Source organism: Molothrus ater, chromosome 4, assembly GCF_012460135.2.
Source record: "Molothrus ater isolate BHLD 08-10-18 breed brown headed cowbird chromosome 4, BPBGC_Mater_1.1, whole genome shotgun sequence".
Classification (NCBI taxonomy): Eukaryota; Metazoa; Chordata; class Aves; order Passeriformes; family Icteridae; genus Molothrus; species Molothrus ater.
In genome coordinates this window covers 18,869,156-18,895,618 of record NC_050481.2, presented here as the reverse complement: position 1 = coordinate 18,895,618, position 26,463 = coordinate 18,869,156, and the positions used below count along the sequence as shown (strand labels likewise).

The window sequence follows — 26,463 nt, the reverse complement described above, 5'->3', positions numbered from 1 at the left end:
ATGTATTACTAATTACTAATCCACCTAAATTCTCTGGCAGATTCTCCTCCTCACAGCATTGCTCTCTCCATTCGTGTTATTGGGTGAACTGTTGGTACATTCTCATGAACTGACATCAATTATTACCTTACTAGTTTTTCTCATTAGTAAAGGAACCTAATGGTTCTCATAACCACTGAGTGAAGTGTTCCAGAATACAGTCTATGATCACACAATGAAGACAAGGCAGTTTTAAGCCCATTCTCCCCCTTCTTCCCTCACTGCATAACCTGTTTTAATATTTGCTCACTGCCTCACCAGAAGCTGCAGCTGGCTGCCAGAGTCAGCCTCTGTGTCAGTCCACAAGTTCTTGGTGGACATGGCAGTGGAAGATAAAGTTGCCAGAGGCTGTTTGATGTTTGGTCTGTGGATGTGTAGAATTGCAAAGCCATAGAAAATGAGGCTGGTGGGTGCTAAATTCCATCAGCACCTGTTGGAATCTAGCACCCTCACTGATGTAAACAGTCAACAAATGTATATTGAAAGAGAGACCATACATAAAAAAAAGAGCAAAAAGGTGTTGCAGCCATGGCAACATCCTATGCCAGTGGCTGTTGGATTTTTCCAATAGCCAGCTCACTACCTATATTAAAAAAAAAACCAAACAAACCCAACCAAATATTGTTATTTGGTGTCTGCCTGCACACTCTAGATCCAATAGGACTGAAAGCAGATGCCTCAGAATACTGCAAACAGTAATGTAATGCTCAGATACACCTGGTCTGCCTAGGTCAGACAGCCAGCAAAGAAATCTTGGCTTGTGAGCTTTTGCCCAAGAGGTTGCATTGATCATCAGGCACTGCCTGCTGTGAGAATGCAAATGCTTCAGCACAGTATGCCAGTGAGGGAGAAGCTGTGCAACACAGACTTTGCCATTAGTCCTGCAAGCCAGAGCTAGAGGTGCCCAGTGGAGCTGTCTGTGTGGTTGCATGGCCTGTCTCTGATGGGCCACATTAACAGGGACAGCAGGGTACAGCTGTCACACACTGCGGCCCTGTGTCACCGCAGCCTCACGCTTCTGTTAAAATGGGAAGGGAACAACTCTCATGGAAGAGCTCTGAGTTGCTAACCTGGAGAATAAGCACCAGGTCACCCAAGTAAATCAGAATCCAAGCTGGGCCTACATCTGGAGCACTAGCAGGGCAGCCTCAGCACTGTGCTGAGCTTCTGCTGCTCACACCATCTCCTCTTCCATTTTTGTCATTGCAGATGGGCCCTTTTTGAAGGATTCCATCAGCATCCAAAGCCTTGCTGTTTCCTCCATCATCACACTGTATTTCACAGACCTGGGTCAGCAGGTTGGTTGGACCACAGTAAGTATGTCCTTGTAACAGTCAGCATGATACATCTTAATGGACCTCATGTTTTGGCATCAAATTGCTTCAACTTCCTCAGCCGGTGCTTCCTTATGTAAAATGGTGTAATTAGATTATCAGCACTCAAAATAGAATTAAATGGAGAGTGAGCCAAGTTATCAGTATGCTAACTCTGACTTCCAATTAAAGATTAGAAGGGGAACATAAAAATATTGCCTGAGGAAAAAAACCCAATTTTAAAAACCAGTTTTAGCTTATCTTGGGCTCATATGCCTGTGCAGAACTGTAGCCAAATACATTAATTTTCTGAAAGACTCCTCAGCTTTGAAAGTGGAAGGATATTATAAAGAAAATATGGATCTCTAGTAATCCTGTAACTAATGCAGGAAAATAATTGGATGGAAATACCTTACTCTTTGTTCAAGCAAAGAACAGTTCTGACAGAGGCCAAGGATTCCAGGCAGAAGATGTCCAGCCAGGCTCAAGAGTAAAAACTTTTGAATCTCCTTGTAAAACAGAAACATTTGTCATGACAATAGTACTGTCTTATGCTGTAAGTAGACCTGGTTTGACTTTAGTTATTTTCCTATAAGCAGCTGTGGGAAAGTCAGGGTGTTGAGAGAAAGGCAGTTCATTCCACTCCAACGGGCTATAGGGAACTCAGGCTCCTTTGGGAAAGTGAGAAGGGGAAGATTAAATTCTCTCACAGCCCAAAGACAGAAGACAGTAGAAGGGTTTGAAAGGACAGTGAAGGAATGGGAGAAGAAGAGACCTTTCAAATGTCCTGCAGCAGGCACATGTGAAAGAGCTAAGAGGAGTCTCACAATCACTCTGACCAAGCTTTTGCTGCAGTTTGCATGTAGAGCTGAAGTAACACACAGCCCACATCTGTACATTGGGCAAGGAGATTCCCAATTTCTGCAGTGAGAAACACAGGTAAGATAGAACTATGGTTTCTGTAAGCCATAAAAGCTATGAAAAGACTACTTATGGCAATGGAAAGCAAACCACTGATTGCTTGCAATTCCTTTAATAAAGCAAGTGAGTTTTTTGCTAACTGGCATCATGGCTGTGGCCAAATTATTAGGCAGCCCACAGATCCCACCCTGCTCACATGGGGGGACTGCAAGCCACTGTCCTCCCTTGGCTGTGCCTCCAAGGATGGAGCTTTTGAGTGTCAGGTGTTTGAGCAGCTTGCAGGTGATAGTCCCAGTTCCTCTCTCCCATAGGTCACTACAGGCTAGGAAGCATTCCTACAAGACACTTGGAATGGACATGCTACTTTACAGTTCCTTATCTGTTGAAACATACACTCAAGGTGAAGGTTAGTGCTACAACAGTAACCCTTAACCTGGAAAAGCCAGCCTCTGGATCAGCTCTATAAGGTCACATCTCCATCCCAGCTGCTCGAGATCACATGCACTTCTCCCTCTCCTGAGCAGCACAAATTCTGGCAGCTTTTAGTCCCTGTGATGGAACATGATCTGTGTCCATCCTTCTCAGTTCTGAAAGGATCCAAATCCCCAGGGGGTAACCAGCAGTTTACTTCAGTGGAGCTAGAGCATTTCCCACTGTGTGACCTACCTGTTTGAGTAGAGGTCTGTGAGTTTACCCCATCCTGATTAATGGCCTGCTGGGACCACACTAATTAATGCTAGTCCTGTTTCCTTCACGAATCCATTCCACCACCTCTCAACCATGGAATTTCCTTGCAAAGCAAAATTGTGATTACTGCAGCTTCCTGTTTGCTACAATTAAGTAATCTGCAAGAACCTTATTTATTTTCTCTTTTCCTGGTGGTTTATGTAGCCTAAGACAGTAACATAACTAAAGCTTAATATCCCATTATAAATACTGCAGTTATGACCAGGACTGGGTACTGCAGGCAGTGGCATTTTTTTATGAGTTAATCTGCATGCAAAAAGTTGACTCTGTGAGTTTTTGAATATTCATCTTATCCCATTCTGCTCCATAGTCTAAATTGTCTCCATTCTCAGTGGGAGAAATCTTCTTCCTAGCCACGTCATTTAAACAGTCAAGAGACCTTTATATTATAGCTAGTCTATAGCAATAGAGAAAAGGTTCACAGAAGACTGTACTCTAACAACAGCAATTAGAAATGCATTTGTACACAGGATGTGTAGTTTTACTGCCATTTTTACTGTCTTTAGATCTCCTGTGCTCCCATCCCCCTTGATGCTCTACCAGATTTATGCACACAATGAGGGAGGCTTCTGATTTAAAGGTTTGACATTTAAATAAACAAAGCACAGAATAAAAATATGCTTATCTTGTCAGCAAAATGATAGCTAAGGTACAAAGGGCCACATTCAGGTTTGGACCCCAAAAACAGATCCAGAAGGACATAGAGACATGTTGGTTTTCCAGAGGTCGATGCATGTGGCATAGGTCTGTCTAGGGGAGCCCTCAGCACAGAGTTGGGTTTTCTGGGGCTCTGTCACCTCACTGGAGATCCCACTTGAGGGACAAAAACACCTAGTGCTGGAGATTTATGCCAAGAAAATGACTTCTGGTTTTTAAAAGGGGAGAACAGAATCGACCTCCACCTCCTGGGAGCAGCACACTTTCCAAACATGCTGTAAAATAAAAGGTGATGCTGCTGTCTGTTCCCAAACAAAGAGTTTGTGTATCAATAAGTCTGGGAAAATCAAGACTTCCCTTTTGGAGCATGGACAGTCTCAGATTTACGATACCTGTCACGCTCCACCTTGGCAGCTCAAGGGTTTGTTGTCTCCTGCTGCCTACTTAGTCCCTCTGCCAGAGGCTGGCACCTTGCAGGAAGGATGTCTCCTCCTCCTCCTCCTCAGCTTTCCTAAAACACTGTTGCACAGTGACCAAAATATTTCTGGTGTTTTGTGCTGTGAAAGGCCAGACTTCCCCTGGGCTCACACTTCCCCACAGCTCTGAGATTGGCTGATCAGTTTTCAACAAGTTCTGGAAGCTGGATTGCTCTGATGGAGGGAGGAGGACAAACTGGCGTGAGGGATTTGTGATTCTCCTCCACTGGAACAATTATTTGTCAGTCTCTTTTGAGAAATGAGGTCCTTTTCTGGGATAAAAGTAGATATTCAGCCTCAGCTGGCTCTTTTAGAAGAAAGGAGGCCCTCAAGGCTGATTTCCAGAATATAATTCAGGGACAAAACAAAACCTGTTTCTTAGTAGCATGAAATTTGTTAGAACTCTTGCTCTACTCTCCCTTCTTTCATATAAAACAAATATTACCTGAAACACATAATTTACTTCTGCACAAGGCTTACCAATTTCTTTACCCTGCCTGGAGGGCATAGTTGAGGTTTGCTGACTGATGCTGCAGAGATACTAATGGGAGCTGAGTTTATAGATTTGTTCTGTATGGCCCTGTAAAGACTTAACCCCCAGGGATGTTTGAAATTCCCACCACTGGAGTGATGGCTTTTATTTTTAATCTCTATGCAATTTTGGGTCTAAGGATGTTTGACAGACACCTCTTTTTACATAATTGCAATGTGGCATGGTGACTTTTTGAAACATTGCTGGTGTTTAACCGCTAAGAATACACACTGCTGCTGTAGTGAAAAGAGGAAAAAACAGAAAAAAATCCATTCTTTTGGCTCAAATTCACACTGCTGCTAAAGCTTTCCTTATTTTAGCAAAGATTGCAATTTCTGATTTATCAGCTTCTGTTGTCCTGTTGCAACCTGGGCCATCTACCAAAAGGATCCAAATAGAACTGAGAAAACAGCATAGAACTGAAAAAAAATATTTCACAACCAAGCCAGTGAATTTCAGAAGAATAATCCTGAAACACAGTCCTTCAGTAAATATTTTTTGTTACTGTGATTTAAAATTAGGAATTGCTTAAGTACTTTGACTCCTGAGGGTCTTAAAATAGTAAAGCTGGCAGCAGAACTGCTCCACTTCAAATTTTCCAATGAAAAAGATGCTGCTCAATTTAGAAATGTAGAGGCTAATACTACTTTAAACCCCGGAGCATCTTTGAAGTCTGAAAATCCACATTTTTCACTAATTCATCTGTTCTCTCCTGGCTGGCAAGCAAATTTATCGCCAGGTTAGACGCTGTGGGAAATGAACAAGAAGCCAGGAGGGGATCTGTGTGTGAGGCTCTGTGGTTATGCCCAGCAAGTGTGGGCAGGGGGAGGAGGTGCTACTGTTCTTTCAAAGGGAAAGCAGTGTTTTGGTCAGTGTGGTTCTCTCCTCTTGCACCAAAGTTTTTGGTGCTGTTGGTGAACAGGGGAGCAGCAGTTTGCTCTGACTGTCTGGCACAGCTCAATCCATTGGTGTCCTGTAAATGTGGAACAGTCCCAAGAAGTCAATGGGATGATTGTGATAGGAAGCAATTTGCATATTGATGGGTTTGGAATAAAAAACAGCCAAACTGCTGCAGACTCATTTTCTCCACCTTCTCTACACTGAGGTTGGACTTGGACTCCCCATGGGGAGCAACTTAAGATATTCTCCCTAATTTGGGAAGAGAAGAAGAGATTTCAGTAAAGGTTTATAACCTCTCAATGGGATGTAAAAGTACAGACAATTACAACAGAAGGAAAAAGAGAGGATCTGAGAAGTTCGAAGAAGGGTGAGGACTGGGAATCCCAGCAAACTAGTGAGACAGTGTAAAGATGATAGATAAGAGTAAGAAAACTCATATTATCATAGCTTAGGAAGGAATTTGAGAGGTCCAGGTAAGAGACAGAGCTGAGGATCTGTTTGATGTAAAGGAGAATGTCACTGAATATGGTTCTCAGCAGATACATATCACGGTTTCCATATTTTGTGGCCACTTCAGACAGAATTGGTTGTGGGACCCTACAAATTGAATAACACACTCAGGGAATTGTGGATATGTGAAAAATTTTGCAGAAGGGCCGAATCAACAGAAAGTTTGATTCTCTGTGGATCTGTTGAGTGGCCTAAGAACAGCTACAAAAAAGGGCCAAAGACAGAAAAATTGTCAAACTGTTTTTCATTGCTAAGCCTCCTGGATCAATAGATAATTTGGTAGAGAAGATAATGTCCAGGAAAAAAAAGAAGTCACTATTTCCTTGACAGCACATTTTCCAACTACAATTATTTGTAATGCAAAGCACCTCTGTTTTACAGCTAACAATTTGTACTTGGCAGAGGTCTCTGCTAGAACACACATTAAGTGTTGCTCTACCTTGGTACACTTGGCCAAGTCTTGAGCTGATCCCAGTCAAAAGCTGAGGACTTTTAAAAACATTGTGACCTCTCACAAAGGCAAACTACACACACAAGATTGCTCTTATTTTTCATTAATTAAGTCTAATATTTTTCAGCCTCCAGGGTTATCAGGAGAGAACAGCTTGCCTTTGCCTGATTTCTTGCCATGCTTTTATATTGTTTGTGCCTTTCCTTGGGCCACATGCACTTCTGGCTCTTTGTTACTGCCCAGTGGCAGCATGAAGTGAACTGATAAGGGAAGAGGAGATCTCTGAAACTGCCCAGCTGGCTGATTTGGATTCCTCAGATGCTGCTTCTAATGATGCAAACAGTGTTGCAATAATTTCTCTCTGGTCTCAGCAACAAATGCCACAATGAACCATGCCAGAGTGTCAATTTTTCAGTTGCCAAAGGGAATTAGGGAGCTACTAGAAAAATTAATTCTGAGGGTTCTAGTTACTGTTAAGCACGGTAAAGACTGAAAGACCTATGCCTAAGTATTTATAGGGATGCCCTTGAGTTTTTACCCCTTTAAGGGCAAAAAGAAGGTAGGGGGAATTCAGTAAACATAAATAGAACAAAATGTTTCTTTCAGTTATACATAATTTTATGCTTAAACCCTTCCTGCTACTTAAGGAACAAAGAGCTGCCTGATGTACAGAGCTGGTAAATGTAGACATTTTCCTATTTGTATTCAGAGGAACTAGGGAGGTTGACATTTTGTCAATCTATGCAAATTTGAGCAGTGTTAGTCGCTCTAGAATGCATAAGCCTGGCACAATTATTTTGTATGGGGAATTTTGCCTGACCCCATCTAGGGTGTGAGGGGAGCACAGAGAAGAGTGAACCACAGGGTGAACCAGTGTTCAGCACAGAGAGCCAGAGACTGAACCAGTGTTTGAGAGGACCAGGTGTCCCTTCACCCAAGTCACTGCCCTTGACAAGTCACTGAATTTCTCTGTATTTCAGCTTCCAAGAAAGTAATAGTATTTTCCACTTTGCAAAGTGCTTTGAGGCTTCTGGATGAAAAGCACAGATAAGGTTATTTACAATAACCAGGTGTTTAAAAAGCATTATTTTGTTTACATATCTACATAGCAGATGACAAATACACATTTTAAAATGATGCGCGTTATAAGGCAGATTTCAAAATGCTGTCAAAGACCTGGAAAGATGTGGCAGCAAGTTTGAAGTCACATTGGTGTTTGGTTACAAACAGAATTTGTATTCTTCACTGAGTATGTATCAGTACAAACACATACAACATACATGTATGTGTATGCCTGAGAATAACATCTGTTAATTTGCAATAATCGTCCATTTTGAGTGAGAAACATGAAAGGGCTTGTAGTCTCAGGGAAGAATGTTGACCATAGTAAGAAGTGGTCTGATGCCATGGTTTCAGACAGGTCAGTCTTAGAAGAGAGGAGGAAGTTGGGATTTCACCTCCCTTATTTCACAGGCCTGACTCAGGGACAAACAGCATCTATCACTGTTCACTCCCCAGCTCCTGAAACTGGGCAGAGTCAGCTGCAATTTGCCTACAAAATCCTACAGCAAATCCATCCCTATCTCTGGTATTTGCAGTAAATGCTGAGCAGCAGCCTGAAATACTCATGGACACTGAGTCCCTACAAAATCTGCCCAGACAAGGGAAGTTTCAGGTGCCCCTCCATGCACAATTTAGGTTTTGTAGAATGGATTAGTCAGTTTCTTGAGAACTGGAACAAAAAGTAATTGAATATTCAAGCAGGCCTTAAGAACTGTATTACCTGATGCAAAATTGCTGCTGCTGTGGATTTTTGCAAACATGAAAATACAAAACTTTAACAAATGTGAAGATTTAGGGAAGGTGCTAAGATTATGCCATTATCATCCCCAGGTAACTATATGGCCTTTAATGAGGTAACAAAGTGTATGAAGTAGAAATTAAACTAGAAATTAATAATGTTTCTTAATGATCATTAGCTCAAGAGTACTTAGGGCTGGGATTGTAAAAGGAGTCTAAGGCAGTTATATGCTAAGTTTAAAGTGATCTGGGGACTTGGGAGGATTTAACTGCCTGTTTCTCTTGGGTTTCTCTGAAATCCCAGCTGTGCTCTGTACACTCACACACAGCAATGATCTGTCTGTCTGTCTGATAGCAGGAGATCCTCCTCTTTGTGCAGTATGTACTGTGCCAGCCTGACCTTGGCTCAGACCTGCAGCTACTGCCTTTGTCTCACATTTATCAGAGAAACGAAGCCCTGTCCATTAGATAATTTATATACTGCAGCTGCTTTTCCATCAGAGTCACCTAGGACATGACTGAGCTGTTTTGTGTATCTTGCTGGGCTGAGGACTACAGACAGTGACCCAGAGTCATTGTCCTGGCTGCAGGCATTACCCTCATCCCATGGCCTCTGCTTCCATCCTGACATCCCATGGGCAGTGGAGGAGAAAGCATCACAAGCAGCACTGGTGCCTGGGAAACTGGCCCTACATGGCATGGAAAGAGCTGCAGGAAAAGGATCAGTGTGGAAGAGGCTCTATGGCCTTTCCTCAGCTCTGCTGCTTGTCATAAATGAGATAATGTGAGCCTATGCCAAAAGGCAACGAGATAGGGCATGCTGTGTGATGTTACAGAGAGGGCAGGTCATAAAAATGACAGAGAGGAATTAGCTGATGCCCTCCTGTGAAGATACTAATATGTGGGATGTTCATTTTTAAAGATTTGGTTGGACTTTTTTCATATTCCCTCCACTCCACTGCCTGTGTTTACAACTTCCTTTTGTCCTGTTCTGCCTTTTCCCAGCCAGTACACATGGGACTTTAACTCACATCAAAACCCTTTCCACTCTCTTTGGCAGACCTGTTGGGACTGTGTCAGACACTATGGCACCCCTAACAGTCAGAAAATCCTTCCAATATCCTTAAAGAATTCCTTTCATCTCTGCAGCATTCATACCTCCCTAAATATACCTCACAAGGCCTGGGATTTGAATTCCTGGCTGTTTCTCTGTTCAGCAAGGTGTTGCTGGCACAATGAGCTGAATAAGAGATAAGAGAAGCAGGTACAATCTGGTTTATGCAAGATGAGATGCTTTGCTGATTTGGAGATTAGCTCTCCTGTATTGTTTTACCTTTTGTTCCATCATCTCTTGGATCATAGAAACTCCCACTTAGCTCTCTTTGACTGGTTTTAGATCTCAGTTTTGCTGTTTACATAGCAGATATTTCCAGTTTAGGTGTTACTGAATCAGATCTCAGAACACTGATAACTGAGATGGTTAAAGAAGCTTGATTTTAGAACCTTGTATGCTGACCAGGCTGGTGAGAGTTTTGATTCCAGAATACTTTCATTTAAGAGCACTTTCTCTATGTTACTGAGAATAAGAGGTCTACAGAGTATGTAATGCCAGACACTGGAGAGGAGAGAAGGAAGGTAAGAGAATTGGACACTGTGCAAGACATGAAGAAGAGTGTACAGAAGTGGAAAGAAAAGGCAATCTCCTGTTTTCTCTCCTCAGGGAGTTAATGATGAGCTCAACAGTTAAATCCTGTTGAGATATGCTCATTGTTATAGAGACATACTGCTCCTCCAGGAAAATATATTTGTGTTTATTATGGATCACCACATTTGGTTGCACCCAATACATCAAAATAATCTAGGCAGGACCATAAGATTGTAAAGAAAAAATAATTTTCCTCTAAATATTGGGGTTTGGTGTTTCTGTTTGTTTTTCTTTTTACATTTATACAGGGTAAGTGTGCTCTGTGCTTTGAATAATAACTTTAAGAAAAAATATATATTCCTTTTCAGAAAAGCAAGCTACAATGTTATTACTTTCAGGCCTTTGTTTAAAATGAGATTATTATTTTTGCAGAATGTGTCATCAGGGATTACTAATTTTGAGCACCTATAAAAATGATGGGTTGAACTGATCCTTGACACAGCAAGTAACTCCCCAAGCCCAGCAATTAGTCAGCTATAGGATGAATATGAAGATACTAGTTAGGCTTAATTGCACATAATCATTGAGAATCAATAGTAAAAGAATGGTGCTTGCCCTTGATTGCCAGTGGGTAGAACCAGTAATTGTAATGTTGTGTTAATTTAAGACTACTTTCCTGTTCACCTGCTAGAATTAATGGGAACTTGTAGCAGTTTCTCTGCCTGCCTTTCTGAAACCTGTTTTTCATTTATGACAAATTTCAAATCAGTAGGCCAGAGAAGGAGAGCAGTGATCACAGCATGGGAGATGCAACAGAGCAGAGTCTGAAACTTACCTAAACTAATGTAAAGTACAGCAAAAACTACTGCAGCAAATTGAGCCTCATCCTCTAAAACAGAATGCTACTTATCTTAACTATGTGCCAGTGTGACTCAGTTATGACAAAGGCAAACACAGTCCTGTCCACCAGACAGTGCCCAGTGTGATTGCAAATCTCCTGGCTGACCCTGCACCACCTGCCTCCACAAGGGTGATGTGACAGACACACAGACAAGACTGAACCCTGTCCCCACCCTGATGCTGCTCCCCTGCACAAACCCCAGCTCAAGAGCTCTGTGAGTGCTCTCAGCTGCTTCTCTGAGTTGCATTCAGGCATCCCTCCTTCCTATATCAAACCCCATCACAAGGATTCTGTTATCTTGTGCCTGGAGCTTTGACTTTTAAAAAGAGATTTTTTTCCTAAATCTTGAAACTCTCCTTCTCCTTTCAACGTCTGAAATCAGTCAGGGGGTAAGGGGGGAGCACTTGGTGCAGTGACAAGTAAACACAACTTGGTGCTAAGTCCTGCCAAACTCCTCCTGGCAGCTTTGCAATGTGCTTGTGCCAAACAGATGTTGAAAGCTGGCAGTCACGGATGTACTTTGTGGTGCAGCTCATGGCAGAGAGAAAAAGCTTCACTGAAGAAAGCAGCTCATTCCAGGCTCTTCCCCTGACCACATTACCTGCACCTCTGTCCCCTACACCACCAAAGTCTAGATTTAGTGTGTTAGGTTTAAATAGCAGAGGCCATCCCTTACAGTGTTTGCAGAGTGCCAAACACAGTGGGCTCACATTTTGGAACAGATCCATACAACTGCTGTCAGGACAAAATTCTAATAAGCCCTTGGTTGTGAGGTATCCTACAATGAGTGCTCTTGGACTCCTGGATTAAATATTTTTGCACACACACAAACACACACCTGCTCTTGGGATCATGCAGAGTCTAAATGGAGCACAGGAGTCATGGTGTCACTTGGAACAAAAGGGAATTGGATGTTCCCCTGGTAGAGAACACTTAAGTCTGTTGTTACTTTTGGAGACTGTCCTGCTATGAATGGATAAAATTTCAAAAGGTTTCCCCCTGTAACAGAGGAAAAGGGAACCTAATTGCCAGATATTCCTGCAGGAAAATCTTTCTCTTTCAATGTTCTTCTGAAGAGTGATTAGAAGAACAGCCTGATGGGGAGCCAAATACTACTTCTGTAAAAGGTGGTCTGAAGTCAGTGTTGCTTCCTTAAGCCACAGGTGTTTCTTCATTACAGTTCTACAGCAGTGCCAATAGACACCATAAAGCCAAATAACCCAACAGTTATAAATCTTTCTCCCTGAAGCAATGATAGGCACTTGAGATACGATTTGCCAGTCCTTGTAAATGTGTAGGACTACACCACTTCCATTTTATTCTGGGATTCAGTCCAGTGGTCAGTGACAGGTGATCAAATCTAGATCTTTCATCACTCTAATGTCATTTTACTTCTTCCATCTGTGTGTGGCTTAAGAATGCTCCCCAACAAAAAGCAATGCAGACTGTACCCAACCAAAGTGAGACCTTAAAACTGAGGGTGGCTCATGTCGTCTCCATGACTCTGCCTCCTCTCAGCTCTTGTGCCTAGCAGGGGTGACAATGGTGAGATGAAACGGTTTCTTCTTTGTTTCTGTCACAGTAGGGCAATTTGTCCAGTCTGCCCACCACAGGCTATTTCTGCTGGTGCCTGCACAGGAAGGAGAACCACACAGTAACCAAAAAAGAGTTCAAGCACCATGCAGGCTGGTCCTGCTCTTCCATCCTCCACCAAATTTCAAGCAATGATAGCCTCCCTTCCAGATGACTCTGCAAGCTATCAGGATTCAAAGCTGTGTTTGTTTCTGTCATGCCTGGTTGGCTTTTAACTGATGTACCACTTAATTGCAAAAAGCACTGGCAGAAAGCAAGCTGCCTTCAGTTTCTTGGCCTTGTTTCTCAGTGTTATTTAGATTCCAAATAGGCACTTGATGGCACAGCCAAAAATATAAAGAGGAGATAACTGTGATTTTGACCACCTTCCATGAAGCATTCCTGACTGGGTTAATGTTCTGCACAGAAACCTATCTCTCATTTCCTAGACGGATTTTACTCCTTTGCTAAAGAGACTGCAGAAGAATCCCTTATGTGTCATTTAAATCCTGAAAATGAAGCCAAAAGTAATTTGAAGGATGAATAGGGGTTGTGGATAGGGGTATTCTTTCTCTCACAACTTTCCTCATATAATTTTCTACTCTGCCACAGCTATTTTATCTTTCATTTCCAGTTTTTTCTAACAGAGTACACCGGGCCTCTTCTCATATATCTGCTCTTCTACATTCGCCTCTCGACTATTTATGATCAAGTGGAAAGCAGGAAGAGCTTCCGCCACCCAGTGGTTCAGTAAGTGACACTTGTGGGAATTATCTTCCTGGATCAGGAGAAATCAAAGGGATGGAGATGGCATTTCCAGAGCTGAGGGTGTTACAGAGGGTCTGAGGCTGCCTGCCTGGTGTCAGATTCAGTTATTGCCAATACCTGTGTGTCAATTTAGCAACACTCATAAGCTTGACGAAAAATGGAATCCCAGCAATGGATTGCCATGGAGATGCAGTGTTTTCCTCAAATACTTTGACATCAAGTCAGAAAGTGAAATAATAATCACAGTGGGTAGTAACCCAAAGTCGTGCTTGACAGAGAAGACAAGACTTCAGGTGCCCCTCTCCCAGGTGCCTCAAAGCACATTCCTGCTCTTGAGATGAGCAGCATCAGCATCCAGCACAGAAGATAACTACCCCCACACCAGCTCTCACCTAGGCACAGGTGATTCCTGGAAAATTCCACAGGTGTACGCGCCATGAGTCAGGTCAAGAAACTCAAAAGAAGCATCTCCACAGGAGGAGGTAGAATGCACCAGGCAGCCTGGAACTTTCATAGTTAAAGGAACTTTGCTTCAGTGGAATTGTCCCCATTCTGGGTGATTAGTGCCTGGCAGAAGGGTGACAAGTGATCAAGGAGAGCCTGTCACCTGCACAAGCTGGACCACTCATAGGAGGGTACACAGGCACCTAGGAGGCTCAAGGACTGTACAGATTTCTCACACACTTCTTCCACACTGTGACTGCAGGATCAGGGGAACTGGTACACAGCAGAGAAATACAGTGAGTAATAATGCTATTTACAGACAGAGGAACAGGCACTTGGAGAGACATTAAGGGAGTTAGTGGAGCTGGGAATGAGAACACAGAATAATTGAATTCAAATCCAGAGCTGCAAGATCCTTGTCTTCCTTCTCTTGTGCATATGCTTAAAAGGAGAGAGTTTCTGGCAGCACAGAAGAACCTGCAATGCCTTTGCCTTCTTTTAGGTGGGCAAGGGTTGTGCAGAATCCTGCCAGTGACCACTCCTTAATGGGTTCATCTGAGGTCCCCATCCTAAGCCAAATTAATTAAAAAATTTCCAGCAAAGCTGGAAATTTGCTCCAGGCTTTGGATAAGTCGTTAATTGTTCGAAATTCTCTTAGCTCAACTCTCTCTGGTTTAATTACTTTGAAATTGTTTAATCTTTGACTTTAGCTACTATACACAATGCATAATAAAATTATTTGAGAATTCACATGCTGAAAAACACTTTTCATTTATGTCTTATAATTGGTTTGCAGCAAGAAAGGCTATGGTAATACAGTAAATGTAACCAAGATAAAATGCCATCAGGAATCACTCCTGACATTTGTTTCTGAAACTCAATCACTAGGAGCTGCAGCTCATTCTCAGAAGCAAATCAGCAATGCCTGTTATTGTTTCATAATCTTCCTCAAAAGAGAATCAATATAATAATTTCTACCACAATTGCTTCATTTCTTTATAACAGGCAACAAAAAAGCCATCAGAATGGATTAACTTGCAACAGAATCTCATTTTGCGTCCACAAGGAAATGAAACACAAACTATCTCCAAGCAGCTACTTGAGCTGGCAAAGGACAAGGAAACCATTCAGAAGATATTCAGAATGTTTTTAAATGTCAGACACATCCTACAGGAGCATTAAGGTGGCCTTAAAACGTGGGAGACATCTTTTGGAAAGGCGCATCAGATGTCTGGCTGTACACGCAGCTGTCCTGTCTAAATGTCTTGTCAGGACTATGTATCACATTCAGAGCTCCAGGAGCTCTTTTTATTTCAAGGCTAGTAAAAATAAGTTGCTTCCCTGCAAAATGCAAGCAACTTTGTCTAACACTGAAAATTATTCCATTAATCTTTAGTTCCAGATGCTTCAATTAAGACAATATCTTAAATCCCACAATTTTAATGTGACTGCAGTTTTGGAATATTAGTTCTTATTCCTTTCATGACATTAACTGTGAAGTAATAAAAACAATCTTTCACTTACCTTAATTTCCCTTTTTTTTCTCTCTTGCAGCTTGGCCTGCTTCTGTCACTGTTTACACTACATCAGACATCTTCTGGAGACATTATTTGTTCACAAGTTTTCGGAAGGGCACACTCCTCTGAAAAATATGATAAAGGTGACAATATTTTCATCATCTTGTGTAATAGAGAATATCCTCATATCAAAGCAGTCCTTGGAAGAAGATAGGGAAATAAAAATTAATTTATTTTGTAGCTCCAGGAATTATGTTTAGTGAAAATACAGATAACAGGATGGATTTCAGGACCATGTCTCCAAGGACATAAATTGAAATCAATGTCCATTTTTGCTCCTGCATGTAAATGTCCACTTTGACTCATTCACCCAAGGGGCTGATTGTCAAGTCCAGGTTATTTTTAAGACTCAGTACTATTTTATGGTGATTGCTGCTGCTGCAACATCTAGCAGTGTTGACAGAAATCATACTGCTTCCTTGGTGCAGTATAAATACAGAGCAAGAAACAGCCTTGTGCTAGGGAGTGAAAATCAAATTACAAGTAGGAGAAAAACATTCTCCTTCTATAGATGGAGGCCTCAGGCAGGAAGATACTGAGCTGGCCAGGTCTTCTCTCTTCCAAAGCCTCCTGAATTTCAACAGTGTGTCATTACTCACAGGACTTCTTTTCTTTTATTTTACACACTCTGTCTTGGCCTTTTTGTACCACCCCTCCATCCCATTCAGTGTGATGTAAAGACCCTCCCTTTAAACATTTAGGATTCTGGTGAAGGAGATTAACATGTGGCTATGATACATGGCTTTACTTTTACTCTTTCTTGTTTTGTGTGGTTTAGTGTTCTGTTTGTCTTGCTCTATCTTGCCTGGAAATGCTGAATTTCAGGTACAGTAACAGCTCAGCTGTGTTAAGCAGCCCTAGTCTTTTAATAGCACTGCTCATAGAAATGTAATCTTCAGCAGTAAAATCAAAAAAGGAGACCAGTGCCAATTCCTACCACAGGATAAAAAAAATCTACACTGTATCCCAAATTTATTTTTTACTGGCTTCACAGCATCTTAGAAAGGTATATATTCTAAGGCTCACAAGCAACTGCAAAGCCTTTCAATGGTCACCCAGGTTTTGCACTTGGCAGAATTTATACTTTGAAAGTTACAGTTTGCACTTCCTTATTGCCCTTTCAAAATAATTGTCTGTCTGTTCCAGGGCTGTGCCTTTTACTGGGGATTCACATCCTGGATTGCATACTACATCAACCACCCACGGTACACGCCGCCATGTAGGTATGGGTAGGACACAAAACTGACAAACTCGCTCTGAAAACGTCTTTGCCGTGTAACCTGAAGTTCTCAAAATCAAGAAATGGGTCCCACATTAAATCATATCCAGCCAGAAATTAGTCTTTGCTCCCTGTCAGGAGGAAGATTGTTGTGTTGGAAGCAACTCTGCTTTGTGCCACTGAATGTTCGTGCCTGTTCAGCGATGGTCAATCGCTGTCCAGTTTAAGAACAGGACATTTTGGACAAGCAGAGAAAACACAAAGATCAATATATTTTGCTCCCCTTCACAACATTTCTATTAAAGAAGGCAGGAGAGAAATAGAACTGGTTGCATTTTCTCAGAGGAGATATTTACTTGCTAAAGATACATACTTTTCATGAAAATTAGGGTTTTGGTTTTTTTTTCCCCTGAGAAACCAGTAAAAATCCATCACATACTGCTGACAACACAAAGATTATTTTTTAAAAATTTTTGGATTTCATCCATCATTTTGTTCCCTCTCATCATATTTTATTTTTGCACTGCTGTTTCTTCATGATTTTTTTGTTTTCTCTGTGCACTTTTGTTTCTTTGGAGAATAATTGGCACAGGTTTTATATTCTGCTACTTTACTTTCCTTGTTATACCTTAGTCTTTCTTTTCCTCTGTATCTCAGATTTATATATGAACTTTGGGGAAAAAGCATTTCCTTTGCCATTTTTATTTACACTTAGTTAAATTGCTAAGTTTTTTCAATCAAAAATTTCTCCTAGGTGACACTTGCTTTTCTTTCAAACTAGCACAAAAGTTGTATTTCAAAATGATGTGATTCATTGAATGACAGGTGGATTTGGTGTGGCTTTAACAGCAATGCTGCAAACAATGCAGAAACCTCCCTAGACACAGTTTTTAGTAGTCTGGGCTATCAAATCAATAAGTGCAGCTTCTTTATAGGGGAAACTCTTTGTTCAAGACACAAAAGAGGAAGCATCCAGAAGAAATATTTCTAATTGCCTGCCACTGCCTTAAAATGCCTTTGGCACCACAGAGGGGTCCTGTGCCAGCCAGGAGAAAGGAGTTCTCAAAAGTAAAGGCTTGATGAGACATGGCCAAGGCAAGTGAGGTATGTACATAGGATTTGGGTCCCCCCGCCATGAGGGGGTAAACCAAGGTTTACCTGGGAATTGTAAACCTTTGGAGATGAACATGGCAGAGACCTAGACTGGTTTGGGGACAACCAGAAAAAGGAGGGGGCAGCCAGATGGCAAGTAAAATTTACAAATATTAAATGCATTTCTTGCATGACTGTGAAGCAGGTAGTGGCTGTGTAGTAAAGCCTCACTATTGCCTCACTACTAAAGTAAAAAGAAGGTAATGGATAGGTTATAAATTGAGTTTTCTGCTTCTGGAAGTAGAAGGGTCTATGGATAAGGCTGCAATTTTCAGCCTCATTTTGGCACTGACCTTCATTCCACTCCCCTCCTTGCCTTTTTAAGGGATTCACCACCAGCTGCTTTGACAAAACACTTGGATATATGAAGCTGGCAAATACTAAAAAAAGTTGGCTGAAAACTGCCTTGAGATCAGTGGTGTAAAACTGGCATTTCTAGAGTGCTGTTACTGGTTGTATTGTCTTCATATTGTGTGTGATAATATCCAATCTCTCTGCAGAGTCTGTCAGGAAAGAAGCATTTCTGCTGCTCAGCACTAGATTAATTTCATCCATAGCAAACCATGTGCATACCGTAAAATGCAATTTATAATTTCATTCTGTTTTCTAGCATTTGGCCACAAACAAGTTTCTTACGCTGCTCTTGCTTTTCTGGTATGTACAAAAATGAAGTTTTTTTTATGATGATGGAATAGGATTAACTCACAATTTAACAAAATGCAGTAATGCTTCTGTGCATTTGTGTGTATAAATGTATATAAGTCCATGTGCACAGCCTTGTGTACTTTGACTGGATCTATTCAGGTTTCTCAGTCAGGAAGTATCCTACTAATATTTATGTACACAGAGTTTAAACTGAAGTACTGTATTTGAGAGCTGTGAGAACATTATCAGCATGATTACTACTGGTAATTGTGTTAGAACACTAATATTTAGACAGACTGAACCTTGTCATTTTTAAAACACTGAAGAATTATGTATCAAGCAGACTTTGCAATAGTTCAGTGTACCCTGAACAACTTACATCAACAGCTATTAAAAATGATAGAAATAAACCCTGCCAGATTGGGAAAAACCAGTTTGGGATAAACCAAGGGAAAGTGTAGCTGATGAAGGATGGCTGAGACTACCCAACCTGCTGTTTGAACATAACTTTATAGTGAGCCAGAGACTTGGTAAGAAGCTCTCATGGAAATGTATAGCCTCTCTGTCCTCTGGAACTGCTGAGCCAGAGCCAAAGCATCCTCTTTGAAAATCAGATACAATTCAGTTTCCAGAAATATGACAGGGTGATGGGACAATAATATGTCTAGGCTCCTTCAGGCGAACACTATTCAGAAAAACATCCATAAACTCATTAGCAATATTTAAATGCTTTTGTAAATTGGGACCCTTAAAGGTCACAGTTTTGGCAGTGTTGGTCTCTGGGTCTGTCCATGCAGTTCTTGGTTTTCTTGCTCTCACAAGGTACAGCAAAGACAAGAAAAATACCTCTATGCAGAAGCTCACACACTCCATGATGCTCTAGAGCCAAAAGCAGTAGCCCAGTACTGCAGACAGGAGGCTGTGGCACTGGCAGCCAGCAGTACACCCAGACCCTTGCTGTGTGCACCCTTCCCAGGCTCAGGGTGTTTGAATCCAAGCAAACTGCTTGCCTGAATATTCAGTGCTGCCAGCAAAACTAGTCCTCATCAAAGTCTCTGCTTAGAGAAAGCCTCCTTTTCCTTTGAAACATCCTTCCCTGCATCAATGGAATGTGCCCTGCAAGGAAAATGCTGCCATCAAGCAAAGGGATGAGTCCTGTTGGGGGTATTTGCTATAAAGTATGTCAATCCCCTTAAGGTCTGCATCAGGACCTGGTCTAGGCTCTGAATTCTTACAGCTCTTTTGAGAACTCCCTACCCATGGAAACTCAAGACCTGTCCCTTTGAGATCTTGTGTTGGTAGATTCCCAGACAATTTAAAGCATGAACATACAAAATAATATAATTTGAGCTGTTCTCACAGGTTTCTAAAACATATGAATAAAATATTTGGAAGGTTTTTTTTTTACCCTCTTTAAGTCTTGTCTTTATTACACATCCTGATTTAAGTGTATACATCTGCAGCTGCTGTAAACAACAGTACTGAGTAATATGAAGAATTTCTGCAGGTCCTCCTGGAAGATTCTCATGTTTAGAGAAATTAAGCTTTGCAGGGATGCTTTTCTCATAGGGTATACTTGGAATATAAAGAGGGGAAACAGTGTCTAGGCTTCAATATTTTACAGTTGTAAATAGCTTCAGCTTTTTCTCTGCTGTTTCCTGCTCCCACATATTTTATATATGATCAACTGAGGACTAGCTTAAATTTAGCACGTAGAACATTAATAGTCACATGTCTAAAGAAGAACATAAGAGTTAATCACAGCAGAATGCAGCTGCAGAGTCAAAGGTAAGCCAATAAAAATCCCTGCAGAAATGCCTTTAGCTTGTTTTACTTAGAGTTAGTTGGGGTTAATTATAGTGTGTGAATATCTCTTGCTCTACAATACTATAGGCATCTCATTAGCTATAGAGTTTTACAAAACCACTTCTAACCACAAAACCTATTTCTTTCAAATAATAGCAATCAGAAAAAAACAAATCACGTTCCCAGCTCATAATTGGAAGTATGTAAATTAAAACTACGTCCATTGCTATGCTTAGAGTTATAGCTTCTGATATGATATTTTATAATGGAATTTCATTTTCTGGCTATATAGTGTTTTACATCTGGTATTTATAGTAGAGGATTGTCAGTTAGTTGGAATTAAAAGAATTTAAAAGGACAGCAGGACTTGAACTGTAACTACCTCCTCATGCAGAATAACAGCTAATAACAGAACTATTTATGAATAAACCTGATTTAAATCTTCCAAACAAACCCCACAAACATCTCTGTCAAAAAGGGGAAAATTCTTCAAAAATTCTTCTATCTACAGTGTTCTTTCAGGTAATAGCACATTTCAATATAAAATGAAATTACATATTTCTTTCAATTAGCTTTAACAAAAATTTGTTATGGATGACTTTCAGAACTGACTTAAAAATGACAGTTGAAGTTCTTCCTTTTTGTATTAATTTTGTGACTTCACACTTTTAACATCTCTAGCTTTTAACATATTCCTTTTTATTTTAATTTCTTAAAAATTTTTGACCCTTGCAAGATATAGAATGATAAATTATATAAGAAAATGCAACTTTTTAATGCTGCATTTTTTCAATTTGAGAGGGTAAATCAGTCTTTAAATCCAGAAATTAATAAAAAAGTTCAATTCAGCCTGAGCTTGAACTGTATACACAATTTCAGTTTTCTTCACAGAGTAGGGGAAAAATGAAAACCATAAAATTACATAGTTGTGATGACAGGTTATCTTCTTCAGGAATTTAAACTGATTTTGCTCCCAGTTCCCATTTTAAATATGGGCAAATATTGATTTTCATTCTTCAGCAGTCATAACTGATGAAGTACTGAAAGCCTGAAGCAAATCTGAAATCAGCCTGTGCTGCAGGCTGTATAACCAAATGGAGAGAAATGGTACTGCTACCAAAGGTTGGAAATACCTAAATATTAGAGACCAGCTTTGAGAAGTTGGTTATGGCTGGAAATGGCACAACCAGAGAGTTCCAGAACCAGGAATAGGACTGGCTCCCTTCCTTTATCAGTCCCTGACTACTGGCCATTCAATCAGTCTGCCTTTTAGAGATTACTGTTTTTTAATCATCCTTTTTTCCCTTTCTGTTCTGCTGCACACCTTTGAAAGCATATGTAGGAAGACGGGTAGGGACATTAACCAGTGACATCTTTACAAAACCAGAGGTCAGCTTTTCACCTGCTTCTTTGCAGCTTGGATTAAATCCAGAAAAAAAAACAAGAAGAGCATCTTGATGGATTCCTTAGAACCAGGGAATCTCCCCAGGACCAAACACGTTGCACGTGCTGGGCACGGGAACCCCACTGAAGGCCTGGCTGCACAGAGCTCAGTGGAGATGTGCCAGGGGCTTTCACCCCAGGCTGCTGTACCCACAGTGTTCACTGGACACTTGTGTGTGTGACAGAGATCACAGGCTGTTGTTTGGAGTACCTATCTCCTGGATATAGAGACTGAGTTGTAACGGGGAGGGTTCTGGTTATGCACTGCACACAGTTGCCACAGCCTTTTAGGCATACGACTGAAAATATGTTTTTAATGTCTTGCAGATGTGTGAAGCTGGAAATCACTTTATCAACGTAGCTTTAGCTCACCAAACCAATTCAGGTCTGTCTTTGTTTCCTGTTCCTTAACCTATCCATCTTCTGCTGCTGTACAGTAATTTATGTACCTACAGCCATTGAATAAAGAAAGATGAAGTAGTAACCATGCCATTGGTCTAACACCTTCAAAAAATTGTGACAGGGAAACATTAGCAACATTACTGTTGTTTCAAAACCTATAGCAAATTTATCTTAATTAGACACAACTGCAATTTAAATATGGATTTAAGTGCTGAAGTTCTTTAAAGCATGCTGGTGACTGACATCAATGCATTTAATTTTAAATAAGTCTCAAAAACTTCCAAACCATATTGCAGAGTTTTTAGACACATTCATCTCAGGCAAAGATGTACATGCATATATTCAAATACACAGAGACAGACTCATGAATACTTACACAGTATATATATGTGCTCTTAACAGGTTGGGGTTTCTGCATTTTTGTGTCATGAGAATAAAGTTTATGCAATATATACTGGAAAGTAAAATATGTTTCCAGACACTAATAGTGTAATTTCCCCACTAGAACACTCTATTAAAGAAAATACCACAGTATGATCAACCTCACACACAGAAGTAAATTTCTGTTCTGGAATGTTTTCATGCACTGTGGTTAGGAAACTGCTTATGTTATTTCTTGCAAGGGGCTTAATTCAGCTTAAAAGCAGAAAGAGCCAAAAAATTGATTTAAGTTCTTTCTCACTGGGATAAATACAGCTTTTGCTACCTCAAAAGATTTCACTGAAACTTTTCTAACAGGTTGTACCCTGAGAGCATTGGCCCAGGAGATTGCTGTTACATAGGCAGGCTGTGGTTAGGCTCAGTTCCCCTCTCCTGGACTGAAACTGGTTCTGAATTTCCCCACCCTTTCTTTTTTTGCCTTTCACAAGGAAATAGAACCTGTTTTCCAAGTCCAACCTACAACCCCTTCACGTGGCTCTTCCTGCTGGTATCCTGTCCCAACTATACATATGAGGTACATGACTTTCTTCTGCTTATGTGCAAAGGGTAGGTGGGTGCTGTTTCAGCCTTTGTCTGCAGAAAGTCTGCAACACCTCCATGCAGTTTCCTCCGCACATCCATCCTCGTGTTTCATATGTCAGAGTCTGCTTGCTCCCACAAACATTTCTCCACCAGACCCTCCTCTTCCCTCACATCCCTACCACATGGACTTTTGTCTGTGTTTCCTTCCACCACAGTCTCCCCAGTGATCTAAAGATTTACCACCCATCTCTTCACTCCATCCAGCACACTGGGGGGTTAATTTCTTACTATTTTTCCTCTTCCATTTCCAGTACAAGTACCACTCTCTTTTTCCATGGGGAACTTTTGAAAACTTGCCATTTTGCTTTACATAAAATGTAGAACTAACTGTGCCTTTTTCTTTGCAACAGGCTGGGTCTTGGATTAGTTTCACGGTGATGACACAAACTCTGCCAGGTAAGTTTGAAACAGAATGAAGACAGCATTTAAAGTGTTTGTGGAAGAGAATTCTAGAAATCTAAGATTTGCCAAAAAAGTTTATAGTATAGGAAATATTGCCATCAAATTTGTCATATGAGATAAACCTCCAAGATGCTCGGAAGAGCAGCCTGCTTAGTGGAATTTGAGACTCTTCCTCAGTACTTGGCTGCATCCTTAGAAGACCTAAACACTCACAAAAATATGGTGCCTGGAACTGAGCTATCCAAAACATTCAGTTTTTAAATTATTTTTCCATTTCAAAACAGAAACCTATAAAAACTGCTGGTAAGAAGTAGCCCCACATGGCTTACAAATGGAAAAGAATGAATTTCAAAAGTGGGTTAAACTGCATCATGCAAAAAATAAATTGAAATTTTGTTTGAAAAGATGAAACATTCTTGTGTTTTAGGCTTTGATATGAAAATTATCTGAAAGTCTGGGGAAAATGGAGGGCTGTCCCTACAGTGGCAGGAGCAGAAACATACACAGCACACTCATCCTTGCTGTAATTGTCCCAGACATAGCTTGACTGGACACCAAATGGATGTTTCTGATTAACCACCTCCACATTAATCAAAGGATAATGAATTTGCAAAATGCAAATGCAGTAAAATGATCCCCTATTTGGTGCCTGTTTGTTGGATCTGGCAGCTACTGCCTACTTGCTTTAGGGCTGAGCTCTCCCTCTACACAGCAGGGAGATGGAGCACAGCTCCCTGTCATGGTTGAGAGCCAGAGGTAGATACAAAGAAGTGTTGTAGTTCAGAAGCAAACTAGAAATATGGTTGAGGGAGGTCATGAGTTGAGACAGCACCATGGCCAAGGATGCCTTGTGATATATGGATTTATGGTGAAGTCAGAGGTGCTAGAGGGTGTGTCTAACAAATGTGAAGATCATCTGTGTGAATTCTGAGTTGAGGCTGAGCCTTGGGCTATTGTATATCAGCAACTGTCAGGCTGAGAGGAACTGCTGTGTTGTCTCTGTCCACAGAAGAGACTGCAAATATTTCCATAAACCCTACTGCATCTCCAGAAACAGGCACTGAAAGAACACACGTGATCCTTTTCTTTAAATCTTTTTCCCTGCTAGTTGGCATCTTTGCTTTCCTGATGGTCATCCAGATGTCTCTGTGGGCCCAGAAGAAACACAAGCTCTATCTGAAGAGATTTTATCCAGAAGTGAGAAGAAAAGCAGCTATGATTCCCATCATCTTCTGAGATTGTCACCAGAGTTGGAGCCTAAGTGTACACTTGAAGAGCCAACTCAGAGTAAATGAGCCATTTCATCCAGGAACTAAGTGGATCAGAGGAAAAACTACTAGATATCTTTTTCAGGAAATTAACAGTTCAAGATGAAGAGGTTTTAATTAAATGCAAAAATTTAGCTCTTGAATTCTTGGTTCCTGCTAAAAGATATGATTTAATTAGATTTTCTGTAATGGAGCTAATTGAAAAGGGACAGGAAAATTGCTTATATTGAATGCTAGATATTTAGCTGGTATAAATGGGCACCGATGCTGCTAAAATTAATGAACACGACTCGTCTGCCACATTCAGGTATGGTAATTTTAAGGTTCAGTGTTAGATGTTGAGGACAGTCTTGGATTTTTTTCATCATAAGATGTTTCACAGCCTTATTTTTATTAAACTGCACAGAAAAAGCACATTCTGCCTCAGCTCCTCTAAAGCATCACATCAAAGGATGACCACTATGCTGTGAACACTGTTTAGTCTAGCTTCACTAAGTTTTTTTTTTTTTTTAAATCAAATCTCATAGCAAATTGTTTAATACAAATTGGCTTAAATTGCTCACTGCAAAGAGGACTGTCTTTCTTTTATTTTTAGGCAGGCAGATCAGCCCCACAATCCCACAAGGGGACTGTTTGTGATCGCTTCCCATCTTGTAACTAATTTGAGGCATAACCTTGGGTACATCATTGAGGCTCACTTCCCTTTCTCACACTGAACAGTCTAGAAATAGCAGAAAACCTTCTGCACTAACAAGTGTGTTAAGATCCCCTTGTTCAGTGCCTGACTGCATCCAGACACCATTCACCTTACTTGTATGAAGCAGTGTTAAGTCCTTGGGCACAAGGTGAAACAGAGTGTGGCTCATTATCAAACAGGAAAGAGATGCCAAATGCATTTCAGTCCATATCTGAACTGCCTCAGGTGGACACTGCTGACAGGCTTCAGCTCCCCTTCACCTTGGCCAGGCTCTATCTGCTACTTTGCTTTCCAGGACATTATTTTTTAAGGGATTCTCTGGGCTTGTTATTCTAGTCCTGGAAATACTGAGTAGCTCTCTTTGCAAATCAGCGGCACCCATGTCATGCAGGAGCACAATTTCAGTTAGGCAGAGCAAAAGAACCAGAACTGCTTCAGCAGGTATTAGGATATGAAGAGTTAGGGCATTGAGTCCAGCTTTCATTCTATTTCTGTTGCACATTTATCAATACCTTTTGGTGCCCTTAGGCTGGTGAAAAAAATCTTGCCTAAAGAATTTTATAATCATTAGAGAAACACTGGAGTACACCAGCAAGGCAGGCAGTTTGTCTCCTAAAGGTGCTGTTATCTTTGCTCCAGCTCAAGTGTTCTAACAAAGTTAATTTGCCTGGTAAATTGAGTTCACATCCCTCTTCTAATGTCTAACTTGCAACACTTATCCTATTAGCCACTGTAACTCAGTTTCATCTTTGTAATGTAAATACATCACTTTCCACATTTTTTAACTTGCAACCTGTGAAATAAAATTTTTATTCCTCTCAATGGACAACCCTAATCAAAGTGAATATCCAGTTCTCCGACCCAGACTGCTAATAAAGATCTATTTTTGAAAAATTATTTTCTGTACTCTCTATTCAAATACTTAACCACAATATTCTTAAAACTCTTTTTTTTCCCAGACAATGTTAGATGTGTGAATAAAGGCGGTTGTCTGGTTTTTTTAAAATCCAGCTACTGCAAGTCTCTTCCCTTCGTGTTTATTAAGTGTCTTATTTTAGCAATCTTAAAGTTTTAAAATAGTCCATGCAGGAGAGTAACTTATTAAAATCAATTACTTATTTATTAATCTTTTTATTGCAATGGTTTCAGCTTT

General features: G+C 40.7%; 1 protein-coding gene across 1 annotated transcript in view; it reads left to right on the top strand.

The window, feature by feature from the left end:
* The window catches only part of TECRL (trans-2,3-enoyl-CoA reductase like), a 59,211-nt gene extending 33,010 nt beyond the window's left edge, over positions 1–26,201 (top strand). Inside the window, exons 4-12 of the mRNA XM_036382100.2 lie at positions 1,249–1,352; positions 13,099–13,214; positions 15,231–15,336; positions 16,400–16,472; positions 18,235–18,278; positions 21,846–21,903; positions 22,790–22,875; positions 23,294–23,339; positions 24,454–26,201. Of these exons, the coding sequence (XP_036237993.1) occupies positions 1,249–1,352; positions 13,099–13,214; positions 15,231–15,336; positions 16,400–16,472; positions 18,235–18,278; positions 21,846–21,903; positions 22,790–22,875; positions 23,294–23,339; positions 24,454–24,581 (761 nt within the window). The 3' untranslated portion in view covers positions 24,582–26,201. The remainder of the gene's footprint in view (positions 1–1,248; positions 1,353–13,098; positions 13,215–15,230; positions 15,337–16,399; positions 16,473–18,234; positions 18,279–21,845; positions 21,904–22,789; positions 22,876–23,293; positions 23,340–24,453) is intronic.
* Positions 26,202–26,463: the final 262 nt, after the last annotated feature.